This window comes from Coregonus clupeaformis, unplaced genomic scaffold (assembly GCF_020615455.1).
Source record: "Coregonus clupeaformis isolate EN_2021a unplaced genomic scaffold, ASM2061545v1 scaf0345, whole genome shotgun sequence".
In the NCBI taxonomy this organism is placed as follows: domain Eukaryota; kingdom Metazoa; phylum Chordata; class Actinopteri; order Salmoniformes; family Salmonidae; genus Coregonus; species Coregonus clupeaformis.
In genome coordinates, this window is record NW_025533800.1 from 62197 (window position 1) to 75897 (window position 13701).

Below are 13701 nucleotides of genomic sequence, written 5' to 3' on the forward strand. Positions count from 1 at the left end.
AAAAAGTCAGAAATCTTCCACGTTTTCTAGTCCCGACTAGTATGTGAACTCGGCATATATTCCTAATTAGCAACCAGGAAATGGCGGAGCGATTTCTCATAGTGCACCCACAGATAGAACAATGAGACAGATATTTCACTGGATCGATAAATGTGAAGCATCCACTCCAAATATGGTAGTGAGAGGGAAGATGGGAGAATATGTATTTTGGCCGACATGTTGCACATTTTCTCATCGATTAAACATTTGATCTCAATACAGTTTTCTGTTCCCAAAACTAGAATATGTTATGAACAGAATGGGCTAAGTTTTGTAGACTTGACCCTTTTCAAACGTTTTTTAAAATCGCGCTGTTTGGAAGGAGTGCAAAAGCGAATTGAGTTTCCGTAACGGAAATATGCAGATACTAGAACGCGCCAATAGGATATCGCTAGCGCGTGCTTGGCTCTGCCCACCTCCTTGTTTGTTCTGCCCACTATGACTCATTTGTTTCCATTGGAAACTACAAGCAGTGGTCTATCTTGGTTTAGTTATAAAAAATATTTGGTACACCTTTAATCGGATCTCTATGGTGACGACCCAAAATACGTCATGCAAATTCTTGTCTCTTGCTTTCGGCGTCACTAGAGCGACACATGCGGCGGTCTTTTTTTCTACTTCCCGCAGCAGAACTCGAGCTGGTGAAGTTGTCGATTTCATACGTATTTTGTGAAAACTCTCACAAAAGCCATGGAAGTAGCCACCGTACCACGTACGAGGCGTCTATTGAAGGAGGAAGACATGACCAAGATCGAGTTTGAGACCAGCGAGGAGGTCGATGTTACTCCTACCTTCGACACGATGGGCCTACGAGAGGATCTCCTCCGTGGGATCTACGCATACGGTAGGGCCGGGGGTTTGTTTGGGACAGTGGGCCCATATAGGCAGATACCCAAGTAAGTTATTTGGACACATTTTCTGTGCTTCATGACTCAGTTACACACCCAGAACGAACACATGCTGCGAGTATTGTAATGAAAAAAGCCAGAATTTTGTATTTGTTTTTCATTAGTTAGCATTAGCCAACTACCTAGCTAACGTTAGTTAGTTAACTAGCTTCATTGTCAATCAACCTAGCTAACTCGCTACCTAACTAATGTTAGTTAACTGGCATGCCCCACCCCCTTTAGGTTTTAGTACATGTTGCGTTTTCCTCACTTGTTGATGAATATTGATGTGTGTGAGCATTTTGTGCCACAATCTGTTCTAGCCAGTGATAATCAAATTTGACACGAACAGTCTGCACAACTGGGAAAAGATTCAGTACTACCGGCTATATTTTCCAGTTGCTCAAAGGATTACATGAATAGTATGTCATGTTTATTAAACTATTTAACTTGAAAGAGTATCATGGGCCTACATAATTAACCATCTTTTATTTCTTATTCTCAGGTTTCGAGAAGCCATCCGCAATCCAACAAAGGGCAATTAAACAGATCATCAAGGGTAGAGATGTCATTGCACAGTAAGTAGTGACTGTTTACACTGGAGAACCACAACATCCAGAGCTACAGACTAAAGATAGTTAAATGTTTGGAACTTGTTCGATTTGGCTATTCATCAGGGTTGTATTCATTAGTCGGATTCCGTTGCAAAACGTTTTGCAATGGAAACAGTTTTCTCTAGGAACCAAACGGGGGGGGCTTACCTGAATTAGTCCAATAGAAACTCACGTTTTACATTTGGATTAAACGGTTTCCGTTGCAGACAACGTTTTGCAACGGAATACGACTAATAAATACACCCAGGGCCCTTGTTCAAATGTTTGTTTATAGTGGCCGTTGAATACCATCTTTCTCTGTTCTTCAACACTCTTCTTTCTTTCATTAGGTCTCAGTCAGGAACAGGAAAGACTGCCACGTTTTGCGTATCAGTGCTGCAGTGTCTTGACATTCAGGTATTTGAGTTGGTGTTGTTGATATGTGCAGACTAGGGCCCGTATCCAGCGTCTAGGAGTGCTGATCTTGTATCAGTTTTTCCTTTGAGATCATAATGAATAATTGTATATGAACATGTAGGACGAGGTCCTAGATCAGCACTCTTACTTTGAGAGACTACATGAATACGAGCCCTGTTGTAGGTACTGATGTTCCGTCATCATTACATATCAGTTTTAGATCATCCATCAACATTTGGTGTTGTGACATTTTCTCACTCGGAATATGTGGAGTTTGGACAGCGTGAGCAAAATGTGATTTTTTGGGGTTTTGTCACAGGTGCGTGAAACCCAAGCACTGATCCTGGCTCCCACCAGAGAGTTGGCTGGACAGATACAGAAGGTATGTGACTGAATATCAAGTGTATTCTGATGGACTGGGGGAAAACTGCAATGGAAGACGTGTACTCCTGAGTGGCGCAGTGGTCTAAGGCACTGCATCGCAGTGCTAACTGTGCCACTAGAGATCCTGGTTCGAATCCAGGCTCTGTCGCAGCCGGCCGCGACCGGGAGACTCATGGGTGGCGCACAATTGGCCCAGCGTCGTCCAGGGTAGGGGAGGGAATGGCCGTGATGTAGCTCAGTTGATAGAGCATGGCGTTTGCAACCCCAGGGTTGTGGGTTCGTTTCCCACGGGGGGCCAGTATAAAAAAAAAGATGTATTCACTAACTGTAAGTCGCTCTGGATAAGAGCGTCTGCTAAATGACTAAAAATGTAAAAGATAAAGGTCTTGGTCAGTAGGGCACACAGTAACAAAATGTATTGAAACAAAGTGTTTCTATTGGACAGGTTCAGGGTCATGTTCATTTGGAAACACTGTAGCAAATACTTCAAAGCGCTGTGCAATGGAAAATGGGAACAAGTGTTTTTTTGATATGTTCAGATAGTAGTTCAGATAGATGTTTCCCTCGGTTTCAAAACGTTTTCTCCTGTTCTATGCCGACTGAACACGGCCCAGATCAGAACACTGGCGAAGGATTGGATTGGTGATGCATTGGCTGGAGGGAGTTTCCACCATCGTTAAATCCATGGGGGAGTGTGCAAGCGCACACTCCGTTAGAAGAGTAGAGAATTGGGACGCAGCCATTATCTCCTATTACTCAGACGTTAACATCCCTTCCCTCCTCCAGGTACTCCTGGCCCTAGGTGACTACATGAACGTCCAGTGTCATTCCTGCATCGGAGGGACAAACGTGGGTGAGGACATCCGCAAACTGGACTATGGCCAGCACGTGGTAGCAGGGACCCCTGGGAGAGTGTTTGGTGAGTTCCCTGGACCCTAACCTTCTGGTATCGATCTCCCATCCACAGGTATGAACGTCTGTCTGCCCAGCTAAGCAGACTAGACATTTTAATATCTCTCAGAATTCTGTTTCACTTCGTGGGTTCAGTCTGTATCTGCCTTCATTGAAACAGTTTGTAACTTATGTAATGAGGGCTACTCTGCATACTCAGGACAGCAGTAAAGTCAAGAAAATCATTCTTCATTGCACTGTTCGTAACCTGGCTCAGTCCTCAGTGTGAGCTGTGGGTTCCATTCCAGTGCCACAGTAAAGCCCAGAGAGTGGCAGGGGTCCGGTACGTCTTGTACCGTTGCTCTGTTCACTCCCTGGTAACATGACCCCCCTGTAACACCGACAGGGGGAAAATGACAGTAAATCAATGACTTAAGGTCCCACTCCAGTCTCCCAATCTCCTAATTTTTCACATGATTTACCTGAGACAGAACATTTCAAAGAACGGTAACTAGAACATTTGCGTGAGTAGAACATCTTGAATTAGGCTCACTGTAGTCACCGCACGGGTCGTGTCTTCAGTCGGAGCATGAATTGAGAAGAGTTCCCTCCATTTTCACACAGCAGGCTAACTGATGCAGGCCCTGCTGTCTTTCTGTTCTTTAGATATGATCCGCAGGAGGAGTTTGAGGACGCGCGCCATCAAGATGCTGGTGCTGGACGAAGCAGACGAAATGCTCAACAAGGGTAAGCCAGACACGCTATTGTGCATTACATAGATGAAACGAAAGACGTCTTCCAGTCTCTCCTGATGCCCAAAAACAAGAGGTCTCATGGTAAAGCAGGATAAGTTACAGTGCAGCTTGTTCAGTGCTGTTTTGTCGTTCCCCCTGCACACATCAACTAGTTTCCTACTATCCCTGTCTGTCTGCATCCCACGGCAGGCAGGGACGCTTGGTCTCAGACACTTTTGCACAGGAAAGTCATTTTGACGGTCTGCACAACTTTTCCCAGGAAGTGTAGTGTAATATGAAGCGGAAACTGAATATCTTTCCCTCACCCGTCCGGCAGGTTTCAAAGAGCAGATCTATGACGTGTACCGGTACCTGCCCCCCGCCACCCAGGTCTGCCTGATCAGCGCCACGCTGCCCCACGAGATCCTGGAGATGACCAACAAGTTCATGACCGACCCCATCCGCATCCTGGTCAAACGGTGAGTCAAGAGTTACGCGGCTGTATATTAGGAAGTACCACCTTGGTTTCTAGCCTAGTGGAACCAGCCTGATCGCTGTGTTGAGAATGATGACCAGGCTGGTTCAACCAGGCTACCTGGTTCCAGGAGTTAGACTCGTTCAAGTTGCGAACTCTAGGGGGCAGCATTGTGTAATGTATGTAAGGGGTGAAAAGGAGGGAAGTAAATCAGCCGGTCCTAAATACCCCATGGCCCTGCAGCTCTGTAAGGTGGAAGCAATATGGTGGATGCTCCACCACTGAACTGCTTATACGTATCCAGACCCTACACATCTGCAATCATCCAGGGGTTAGGGCCAAGGGCGAGGGATTGGGAGTGATTTGGGACTGGCTTAGTCTGAATACGTGTACTTAGTCTGAATATAAACCTCATATAGTCATCAGAGAATCGAAAAGCCTCCCCCCCACCGTTCCTGTGGCAACTTTCAGAGAGCAGAGCGAAATATTCCATCTTATCTATACCAGTATTTCGGACTATTATATAGGCGAGTCAAGGAAATGTTCCTTTTGGCACTGTTCGTAACCTGGCTCAGTCCTCAGTGTGAGCTGTGGGTTCCATTCCAGTGCCACAGTAAAGCCCAGAGAGTGGCAGGGGTCCGGTACGTCTTGTACCGTTGCTCTGTTCACTCCCTGGTAACATGAACCAAACCCCCCTGTCATGGCAAGCTACATGCGGCTCTGCTTCAATTGCGATGTATTTTTGTTGAAAGCATGGTTGTGCTTTTTGGGGCCTTTGCACCCTGCCTAGAAAATATTATATGGGAAGAACAGAGTTTACTGGAATAGGAAGACCTGCACTCACTGGGAAAAAAGTATTTAGATGTGTTCATTTTCTTTAGCAGCAGAAGAGGTCCAATACTGAGTTAACCCCTCTCTTCCTTTCCCTCTCCCAGTGATGAGTTGACTCTGGAGGGCATCAAGCAGTTCTTCGTGGCCGTAGAGAGGGAGGAGTGGAAGTTTGACACCCTGTGCGACCTGTACGACACCCTCACCATCACGCAGGCTGTCATCTTCTGCAACACCAAGCGGAAGGTCTGTACACAACTAAAACAAAGTGACATGTATTACACATGTATTGTGAAGTTGCACCTAAACACTGGTCTTGGGTCAGTTTTGCATTTCCCCCAATAATAGTTAAGGTTAGGATTAGGGGAGGGGAAGCTGATCCTAGATCTGTGCCTAGGAGAAAGTTCACCCTGGAGCTACTTGGGTAGTGTGGCAGCTGTTGATAGTTATTGTATGTTTTTCCCCCTAGTGAGTACTGTCTCCCTTAGCTTATATGTACTGGTAAAGAATAGTGATGGCAGGAGTACTCCATTGAAGGTTTGTATTCGATCGGTAATGTGTACATCATTTTTTTAATGCAACTATTTAGCAGGTTACATTTATAAGCACTGTCAAAATGTCCAAAAAATATGTTTGTTTGTGGAATGTGTCAAGTGCAGTGAAGATATGTTACGTTTCGTTTTCAGTTGTATATCAGAGCGAAATACATTATCAAATGCCCATCATTGTAAAAAACTGGATTTTTAAGAAATTAAAACTAAAAGAAGAGGTCCCAGCTATTTTGTCGTCTCTTCCTTCTCCCCGGGGCCAACATGCTTTGACGTTGTTAGTTTGTCAAATGAAGAATGCCAGTGTTTCCTCAACCTCTCATTGATCCTGCAGATCACACCGATGAATGTCAAGAAAATCATTGTTTGCACTGTTCGTAACCTGGCTCAGTCCTCAGTGTGAGCTGTGGGTTCCATTCCAGTGCCACAGTAAAGCCCAGAGAGTGGCAGGGGTCCGGTACGTCTTGTACCGTTTCTCTGTTCACTCCCTGGTAACATGACCCCCCCCCCCTGTCATAGGATGCATCCCAAATGCCACCCTGTTCCCTATATTGTACATTTCAGGGATCCTGTTTGGCCTGAGCCTCTATCTGTCCTCACTCTGCTTACGATAGGTTGACTGGCTGACTGAGAAGATGAGGGAGGCCAACTTCACTGTGTCCTCCATGCACGGAGACATGCCCCAAAAGGAGAGGGAGTCTATCATGAAAGAGTTTCGGTCCGGCGCCAGGTAATGATGATTACATTTTGGGTGTATGACCACTGGGTCAATATTGATCAATAATGAATGTGCTCTCGTGTCAGTTACTTTGTCATATTTCTATAAAAAAAATCTCACAGGATGCAATCGCCAATAATTTGCACATGTAGTTGTGTAATCTAGATGTATATCTGAGTCGTGTCCGTCTTGTGATGACGAGACGTTCGCTTAGATGGTTTAGAACAGTTGGTTGAGTCTCTTAGCAGGGGGAACATTTTGAGCCTATTACATGACTGTGTGCTGTATCGCGTGGATTCTTTCTGGTCCACCTGATGAAGAATGTTGTCTTTCCTATACAATGCCGGACAGTTTCTCACACCCAGATAAAGCGTACTAGTGGACAAAAAAAAAGACTTAAATTGACATTCTTCATTGCACTGTTCGTAACCTGGCTCAGTCCTCAGTGTGAGCTGTGGGTTCCATTCCAGTGCCACAGTAAAGCCCAGAGAGTGGCAGGGGTCCGGTACGTCTTGTACCGTTGCTCTGTTCACTCCCTGGTAACATGTCTAAGCATTGTTCTTTTAAATCTCCCAGGGGTGGACTTAATTAGTGCATACCGTAGCAAAACGTTTTGCAAAGGAAAAGGAAAACAAGGGTTTCTTACTACCCAAGTTCAGATAGTCCCTCCCTGTTTGAGACCGTCTCAGCCCGTTTGGTTCCAAGTGAATATGACCTTGGTTTGGCCTAACGTGTGATCGCTCCTCTCCCCCTGTAGCCGAGTGCTCATCTCCACTGATGTGTGGGCGAGAGGTCTGGACGTGCCCCAGGTATCCCTCATCATCAACTACGACCTGCCCAACAACAGAGAGCTGTACATCCATAGGTACGTCTGGCTGCCAGCTCAGAGCACAACTATAGAAACGGAGCGATATTTTGGATGCAATGTGGCTATTTGGACAATGGCTGTTTTATATGTATTTTATATGATAAGGTAAAAATCAAGAGTATAATGCTTGTATGAATGTCAACCCCAGTACATGGTCATGTCATCAACTGAATTACAGTTAAAAACGACTTGACTACTACCACCCATTTCTGTATGCTAGCTATGCTACCAGCTTATACGAATGGGAGTTAGCATTTAGCAGTCACTTTTTCCAAACTCGGAAAGGGACAACTTCTAAATGTTATGCAGCGAAAACAGCCAAATATATCCAAATCGGATTTTAGTAATCACATTGTGGGCCTGTTACAGTACATAAATCATGACGGATTTGAGTAATCACATTGTGGGCATGTTACAGTACATCAATTATGACAGATTTCACATCCACTTCAGATTTGTTGAATTTGTGCCAATCCAGCGTCCATCTATTCCCCATGGTCTGCATTCCATTGGCCGCTTTCCCGCATCTATCCCCATTACCTCCCTGATCTCTTTCCAGGAGCCTCTGGCCCGCATAGCATCAATCATAAATCGTCTTGTCAGGGCAAACATTTTCCTGGTGTTTTCTGTCCCTCACCCTCTCCTCTCTTCATAGGATTGGCCGATCGGGTCGTTACGGCCGCAAGGGTGTGGCCATCAACTTTGTGAAGAATGACGACATCCGTATTCTCCGTGACATTGAGCAGTACTACTCCACACAGATCGATGAAATGCCAATGAATGGTAAATTAGCATTTGTTCATCCTCTGCCTGAATATTTAATAGACAATGTTGATATGTTTAGTATTGCTGTTTTGGTTGTTCAAGCAACTAAATGTAAGTGTTTCTTCAGTTTTGTTTCAACCATATACTGGGTTTACAGATTTAGGGCCATATACCTGGGGTTATTTTACCAAATGGGCATTGACATTAGATGGCTGTCATTAACATGACATTTTTTCTCCTCAGTGGCTGACCTGATCTGAGGCGCTGGTGACGGAAGTGGAGAGACCGCTTTGATTACATTTTGGACCCGTTTTATTTACTGTTGGAATTCTTGTCTCATTTGCTTTGTTTTTAATAGTAGCTTTGGAACAGCCTTCAAATTTGTGGTGACTATTGTATTCTTAGGGAAATGCCTACTGCAACCATCAGTTGTTTTGTAAATAAAGAACATTTTGTTTCCCATTTGAATGCCAATTGATTTATTTTTCCTGTTTTTAAAGGGGCAATCCGGGATTTGAAAAACAACTAAATGGGCACCCCAACCATTATGTTTTGGTAAACAGCTGAGGGATAGGGCTGGAGAAATGTAACCACTCAAATTCATAGAAAGAGCTATGGATCCAAGGACTGACCATCCATCCATGAGATCAAAAGTACAGTTTTAACCATGTTATGAGGCTATAGTATTTGTTTACAATTACATTCTGTCTTTAGATGGGGTACGACGGATGAACTAAGGTCCTGAGACCTATATATAAGTTAGTTATTACTTTACAATTACTTCTTCTGTTAGACTTCCATAGACCTCCAGGTGCAACTGTCAGTCATATGCCAGGATTCAATCTAATGTGCGTTACAGGGCAGTGCATTGAACAGCCGACAAAGGCGTCATTTAAAGGAAATTTCCCAGGCGTTTGCAGTGATTCCATTCGTGGATCCCTGCAAATGTCGGCTCAAGCGTTTATTTACCAGATCCGTTGTTTGATAATGGTGACATGGATGACCATGATGATGAATACTTGCGCAGGTGGAAAATTCACCAAATGTTAGGTTTTGGGCCAAAATGCAATGTGGGAAACTAGTTATAATGCTCTATTGATAATAAATGTAACAATTATATGATAAGAAAACAAAATGCTTTGTTGAAGGGCACTACTACAGATTTTTCTACCTTTATCCGCTCCAGTATTCAAACCAGCAACTTTTTGGTTACTGGCCTAACACTTTAACCATCAGGCCGCCTGCCACCATATTGACTGGAAACAATTTTCATTTTCAATAATTCCATACTGCTCAACCTCCCACCACTCAAATTTGGTTGAGAATCACTGCCCACACTACACACTGCTATATCGGTATGGGGCTAGTAAAGGCCCAGTGCACTACTTTTGTGATTTTTTTGTTGTGTTTTTTAGATTTCCCATGTCTTTGCTCGTGTCCAGGGGGCCCCCATTGATTCTGTTAGTCACTCTCCCTCAGAAATCATATTAATCATGGCAAAATGTGTAGAATTGCAGGAAATTAGCTTTTTTAAATGCAAAACCTTTTTCTGCTAACAGATCCCTCTGTATGTATTATCGTTTTTAATCCCGGTGCTGAGTTCATGTGTAGCGTGTAATTGTATAGCTAATATGCTACGTTTGTAGATCGACTGAGGTGAATGAAGCTACAGCAATCAATGTGATAATGGCTGGGGTCATTTTATTCTAGATTTTTTTCTGTTCTCCAAATATAATTTTTGAGTTTTTAAATTGTGTAAAAATGCAGGAAATGAGCTTCAACTGTCTTAAAATGTTTTGAAAAAAAGTAATGGGATAGGCCGAGCTCGCTCCTGCCGATGGACAACGCACGTCGTCTGCTGCCTTTTGGCAGTTGCGTTCGTTTTACTGCTTACTAAAATAAGCTGATCAAGATGGCTAATGTATTGTATCTGAAACTGTTTAAGGATGGAAGACCAACACCTGAGTTAGGCAGTGGTGGAAAAAGTATCACATTTTCATACTTGAGTAAAGGTAAAGATACCTTAATAGAAAATGACTCAAATAAAAGTCACCCAGTAAAATACTACTTGAGTAAAAGTCAAAGTATTTGGTTTTAAATATACTTAAGTATAAAAAGTAAGTATACTTACAGTGCATTCGGAAAGTATTCAGACCCCTTGACTTTTTCCACATTTTGTTACGTTACAGCCTTATTCTAAAATTGATTAACTTATTTGTTTCCATCATCAATCTACACACAATAGCCCATTATTACAAAGCAAAAATAGGTTTTTAGACATTTTTGCACATTTATAAAAATTTTACTGGAATATCACATTTACATAAGTATTCAGACCCTTTACTCAGTACTTTGTTGAAGCACCTTTGGCAGTGATTACAGCCTCGAGTCTTCTTGGGTATGACGCTACAAGCTTGGCACACCTGTATTTGGGGATTTTCTCCAATTCTTCTCTGCAGATCCTCTCAAGCTGTATCAGGTTGGATGGGGAGCGTCACTGCACAGCTATTTTCAGGTCTCTCCAGAGATGTTCGATTGGGTTCAAGTCCGAGCTCTAGCTGGGCCACTCAAGGACATTAAGAGACTTGTCCCGAAGCCACTCCTGCCTTGTCTTGGCTGTGTGCTTAGGGTTGTTGTCCTGTTGGAAGATGAACTTTCGCCCCAGTCTGAGGTCCTGAGCACTCTGGAGCAGGTTTTGATCAAGGATCTCTCTGTACTTTGCTCCGTTCATCTTTCCCTTGATCCTGACTAGTCTCCCAGTCCATGCCACTGAAAAACATCCCCACAGCATGATGCTGCCACCACCATGCTTCACCGTAGAGATGGTGCCATGTTTCCTCCAGACGTGATGCTTGGCATTCAGGCCAAAGAGTTCAATCTTGGTTTCATCAGACCAGAGAATCTTGTTTCTCATGGTCTGAGTCCTTTAGGTGCCTTTTGGCAAACTCCAAGTGGGCTGTCATGTGCATTTTACTGAGGAATGCTTCCATCTGTCCGCTCTACCGTAAAGGCCTGAATGGTGGAGTGCTGCAGAGATGGTTGTCCTTCTGGAAGGTTCTGGAGCTCTGTCAGAGAGACCATCGGGTTCTTGGTCACCTCCCTGACCAAGGCCCTTCTCCCCCGATTGCTCAGTTTGGCCAGGCGGCCAGCTCTAGGAAGAGTCTTGGTGGTTCCAAACTTCTTCCATTTAAGAATGTTGGAGGCCACTGTGTTCTTGGGGACCTTCAATGCTGCAGACATTTTTTGCTACCCTTCTCCAAATCTGTGCCTCGACACAATCCTGTCTCTGAGCTCTACGGACAATTCCTTCGACCTCATGGCTTGGTTTTCTGCTCTGACATGCACTGTCAGCTGTGGTACCTTATATAGACAGGTGTGTGCCTTTCCAAATCACGTCCAATCAATTTAATTTACCACAGGTGGACTCCAATCAAGTTGTAGAAACGTCTCAAGGATGATCATTGGAAACAGGATGCACCTGAGCTCAATTTCGAGTCTCACAGCAAAGAGTCAGAATTCTTATGTAAACCATTATGGAGTATTGTGTGTAGATTGATGAGGAAAAACATTTTTAAAATTAATTTTAGAATAAGGCTGTAACATAACAAAATGTGGGGGGAAAAGTCAAGGGGTCTGAATACTTTCCGAATGCACTGTAAGTATCAAAAATACAAGTATAAATAATTTCAAATGGCTTATATTAAGCCAGGGGCGCATTACAACATGCAGACATCATTTACAAACTAAGCTTTTGTGTTTAGTGAGTCAGGCAGATCAGAGGCAGTAGGGAGGACCAGGGATGTTCTTTTGATTAGTGCGTTAATTGGACCATTTTCCTGTATGCAGGCCATGGAAGAACTGGGACATTTTCAGCTTCCAGGAATTGTATACAGATCCTTGCGACATGGGGCTGTGCATTATCATGCTGAAACATGAGGTGATGGTGGTGGATGAATGGCACGACAATGGGCCTCAGCTGAAAACACCAGTTGGTGGAGGGCACCCCTCAAACATTGAAGAATTAGAGCGGTTTGAATTAGAGCAGTTTGCTGCTGAAGAGTGGGCCAAATTGCCAGTAGAAAGGCGCAGGTCATTGATGGCTACAATAAACATTAGTTGGCAGTTATCTTGGCCAAAGGCAGTGCAACCAACTACGAGTGTCAGGGTGCCAATAATTAAGCTATTTGTCTTTATTTTCTCAATTAAAATTCTAAACTTAAGTTTACAAAGATCAAATTGGTTCTGCAATGTTGAAAATCCAATAACAAGGTGCGTAGAAAAGTCTTTTTTTTTTTTTCAACTTATTTGAGAAGAAATAGGAAATTATTTAAGAAAATTCAGGGGTGCCAATATATTTGCCAGCAACTGTATATCCATGACTGAAGTGTCAGTTGAAATTACACAAAAGCATACTCCAAATGACTATGATGGATCATAGATGAATTTTGGACAAATCAAATTCATTTATAAAGCCCTTTTTACATCAGCAGATGTCACAACGTGCTTAAACAGAAACCCAGCCTAAAACCCCCAACAGCAAGCAATGCAGATGTAGAAGCACGGTGGCTAGGAAAAACTCCCTAGAAAGGCAGGAGCCTAGGAAGAAACCTAGAGAGGAACCAGGCTCTGAGGGGTGGCCAGCCCTCTTCTGGCTGTGCCGGGTGGAGATTATAATGGCCATTAAGGCCAGATTGTTCTTCAAGATGTTCAAACGTTCATAGATGACCAGCAGGGTCAAGTAATAATTACAGTGGTTGTAGGGGGTGCCAGGAGTAAATGTCAGTTGGCTTTTCAGAGGTCGAGACAGCAAGTGCGGTAGAGAGAGAGAGAGTCGAAAACAGCAGGTCCGGTACAAGGTAGCATTGGTTCCATAGCCGCAGGCAGAACAGTTGAAACTGGAGCAGCAGCACAGCCAGGAGTCATCAGGCCAGGTAGTCCTGAGGCATGGTCCTATGGCTCAGGTCCTCCGGGAGGGGAGGGAGAGAGAGAGAATTAGAGGGAGCATACCTAAATTCACACAGGACACCAGATAACACAGGAGAATTACACCAGATATAACAGACTGACCCTAGCCCCCTGGAACAAAGACTATTACAACATAGATCCTGGAGGCTGAGACAGGGTGGGTCGGGGGACACTGGGTGGCCCCATCCGACGATACCCCCGGACAGGGACAACCAGGCAGGATATAACCCCACCCACTTTGCCAAAGCACAGCCCCCACACCACTAGAGGGATATCAACAGACCACCAACTTACTACCTTGATACAAGGCTGAGTATAGCCCATGAAGATCACCTCCACCGCACAAGCCCGAGGGGATTCAAAACTGGACAGGAAGATCACGTCAGTGACTCAACCCACTCAAGTGATGCACCCCTCCTAGGGACGGCATGGAAGAGCACTAGTAAGCTAGTGACTCAGCCCCCGTAATAGGGTCAGAGGCAGAGAATACCAGTGGAGAGAGGGGAGCCGGCCAGGCAGAGACAGCAAGGGCGGTTTGTCGCCCCAGTGCCTTGCCGTTCACCTTCGCACCCCTGGGGCAGACTACACT

General features: G+C 44.3%; 1 protein-coding gene and 5 non-coding genes across 6 annotated transcripts; all 6 read left to right on the forward strand.

Moving 5' to 3' along the window:
- The first annotated feature begins 613 nt into the window (after positions 1 to 613).
- Positions 614 to 8615, forward strand: LOC121572349 (eukaryotic initiation factor 4A-III). Its single transcript, XM_041884408.2, has 12 exons — positions 614 to 883; positions 1432 to 1504; positions 1870 to 1936; positions 2256 to 2318; positions 3107 to 3239; positions 3878 to 3958; positions 4283 to 4424; positions 5356 to 5494; positions 6411 to 6526; positions 7272 to 7379; positions 8038 to 8165; positions 8391 to 8615. Exons 1-12 carry the CDS (start codon positions 730 to 732, stop codon positions 8405 to 8407), a joined length of 1221 nt encoding a protein of 406 aa, XP_041740342.1. The 5' UTR covers positions 614 to 729; the 3' UTR covers positions 8408 to 8615.
- Positions 3464 to 3597, forward strand: LOC121573094. The gene has a single exon (XR_006001973.1). It is a non-coding gene; the product is annotated as a small nucleolar RNA SNORA54 (small nucleolar RNA).
- On the forward strand, positions 4051 to 4179 carry LOC121573127. The gene has a single exon (XR_006001993.1). It is a non-coding gene; the product is annotated as a small nucleolar RNA SNORA63 (small nucleolar RNA).
- Positions 4971 to 5104, forward strand: LOC121573093. Its single transcript, XR_006001972.2, has one exon. It is a non-coding gene; the product is annotated as a small nucleolar RNA SNORA54 (small nucleolar RNA).
- LOC121573091 lies at positions 6163 to 6296 on the forward strand. Its single transcript, XR_006001970.2, has one exon. It is a non-coding gene; the product is annotated as a small nucleolar RNA SNORA54 (small nucleolar RNA).
- On the forward strand, positions 6929 to 7062 carry LOC121573092. Its single transcript, XR_006001971.2, has one exon. It is a non-coding gene; the product is annotated as a small nucleolar RNA SNORA54 (small nucleolar RNA).
- Positions 8616 to 13701: the final 5086 nt, after the last annotated feature.

Excerpts from the sequence above, each read along its gene's own strand:
- LOC121572349 (XM_041884408.2), top strand. The coding sequence starts at position 730 with ATGGAAGTAGCCACCGTACCACGTACGAGGCGTCTATTGAAGGAGGAA. Across the intron at positions 1,937-2,255 it reads TGCAGTGTCTTGACATTCAG|GTGCGTGAAACCCAAGCACT; the intron begins GTATTTGAGTTG and ends GTTTTGTCACAG. Across the intron at positions 3,240-3,877 it reads GACCCCTGGGAGAGTGTTTG|ATATGATCCGCAGGAGGAGT; the intron begins GTGAGTTCCCTG and ends TCTGTTCTTTAG.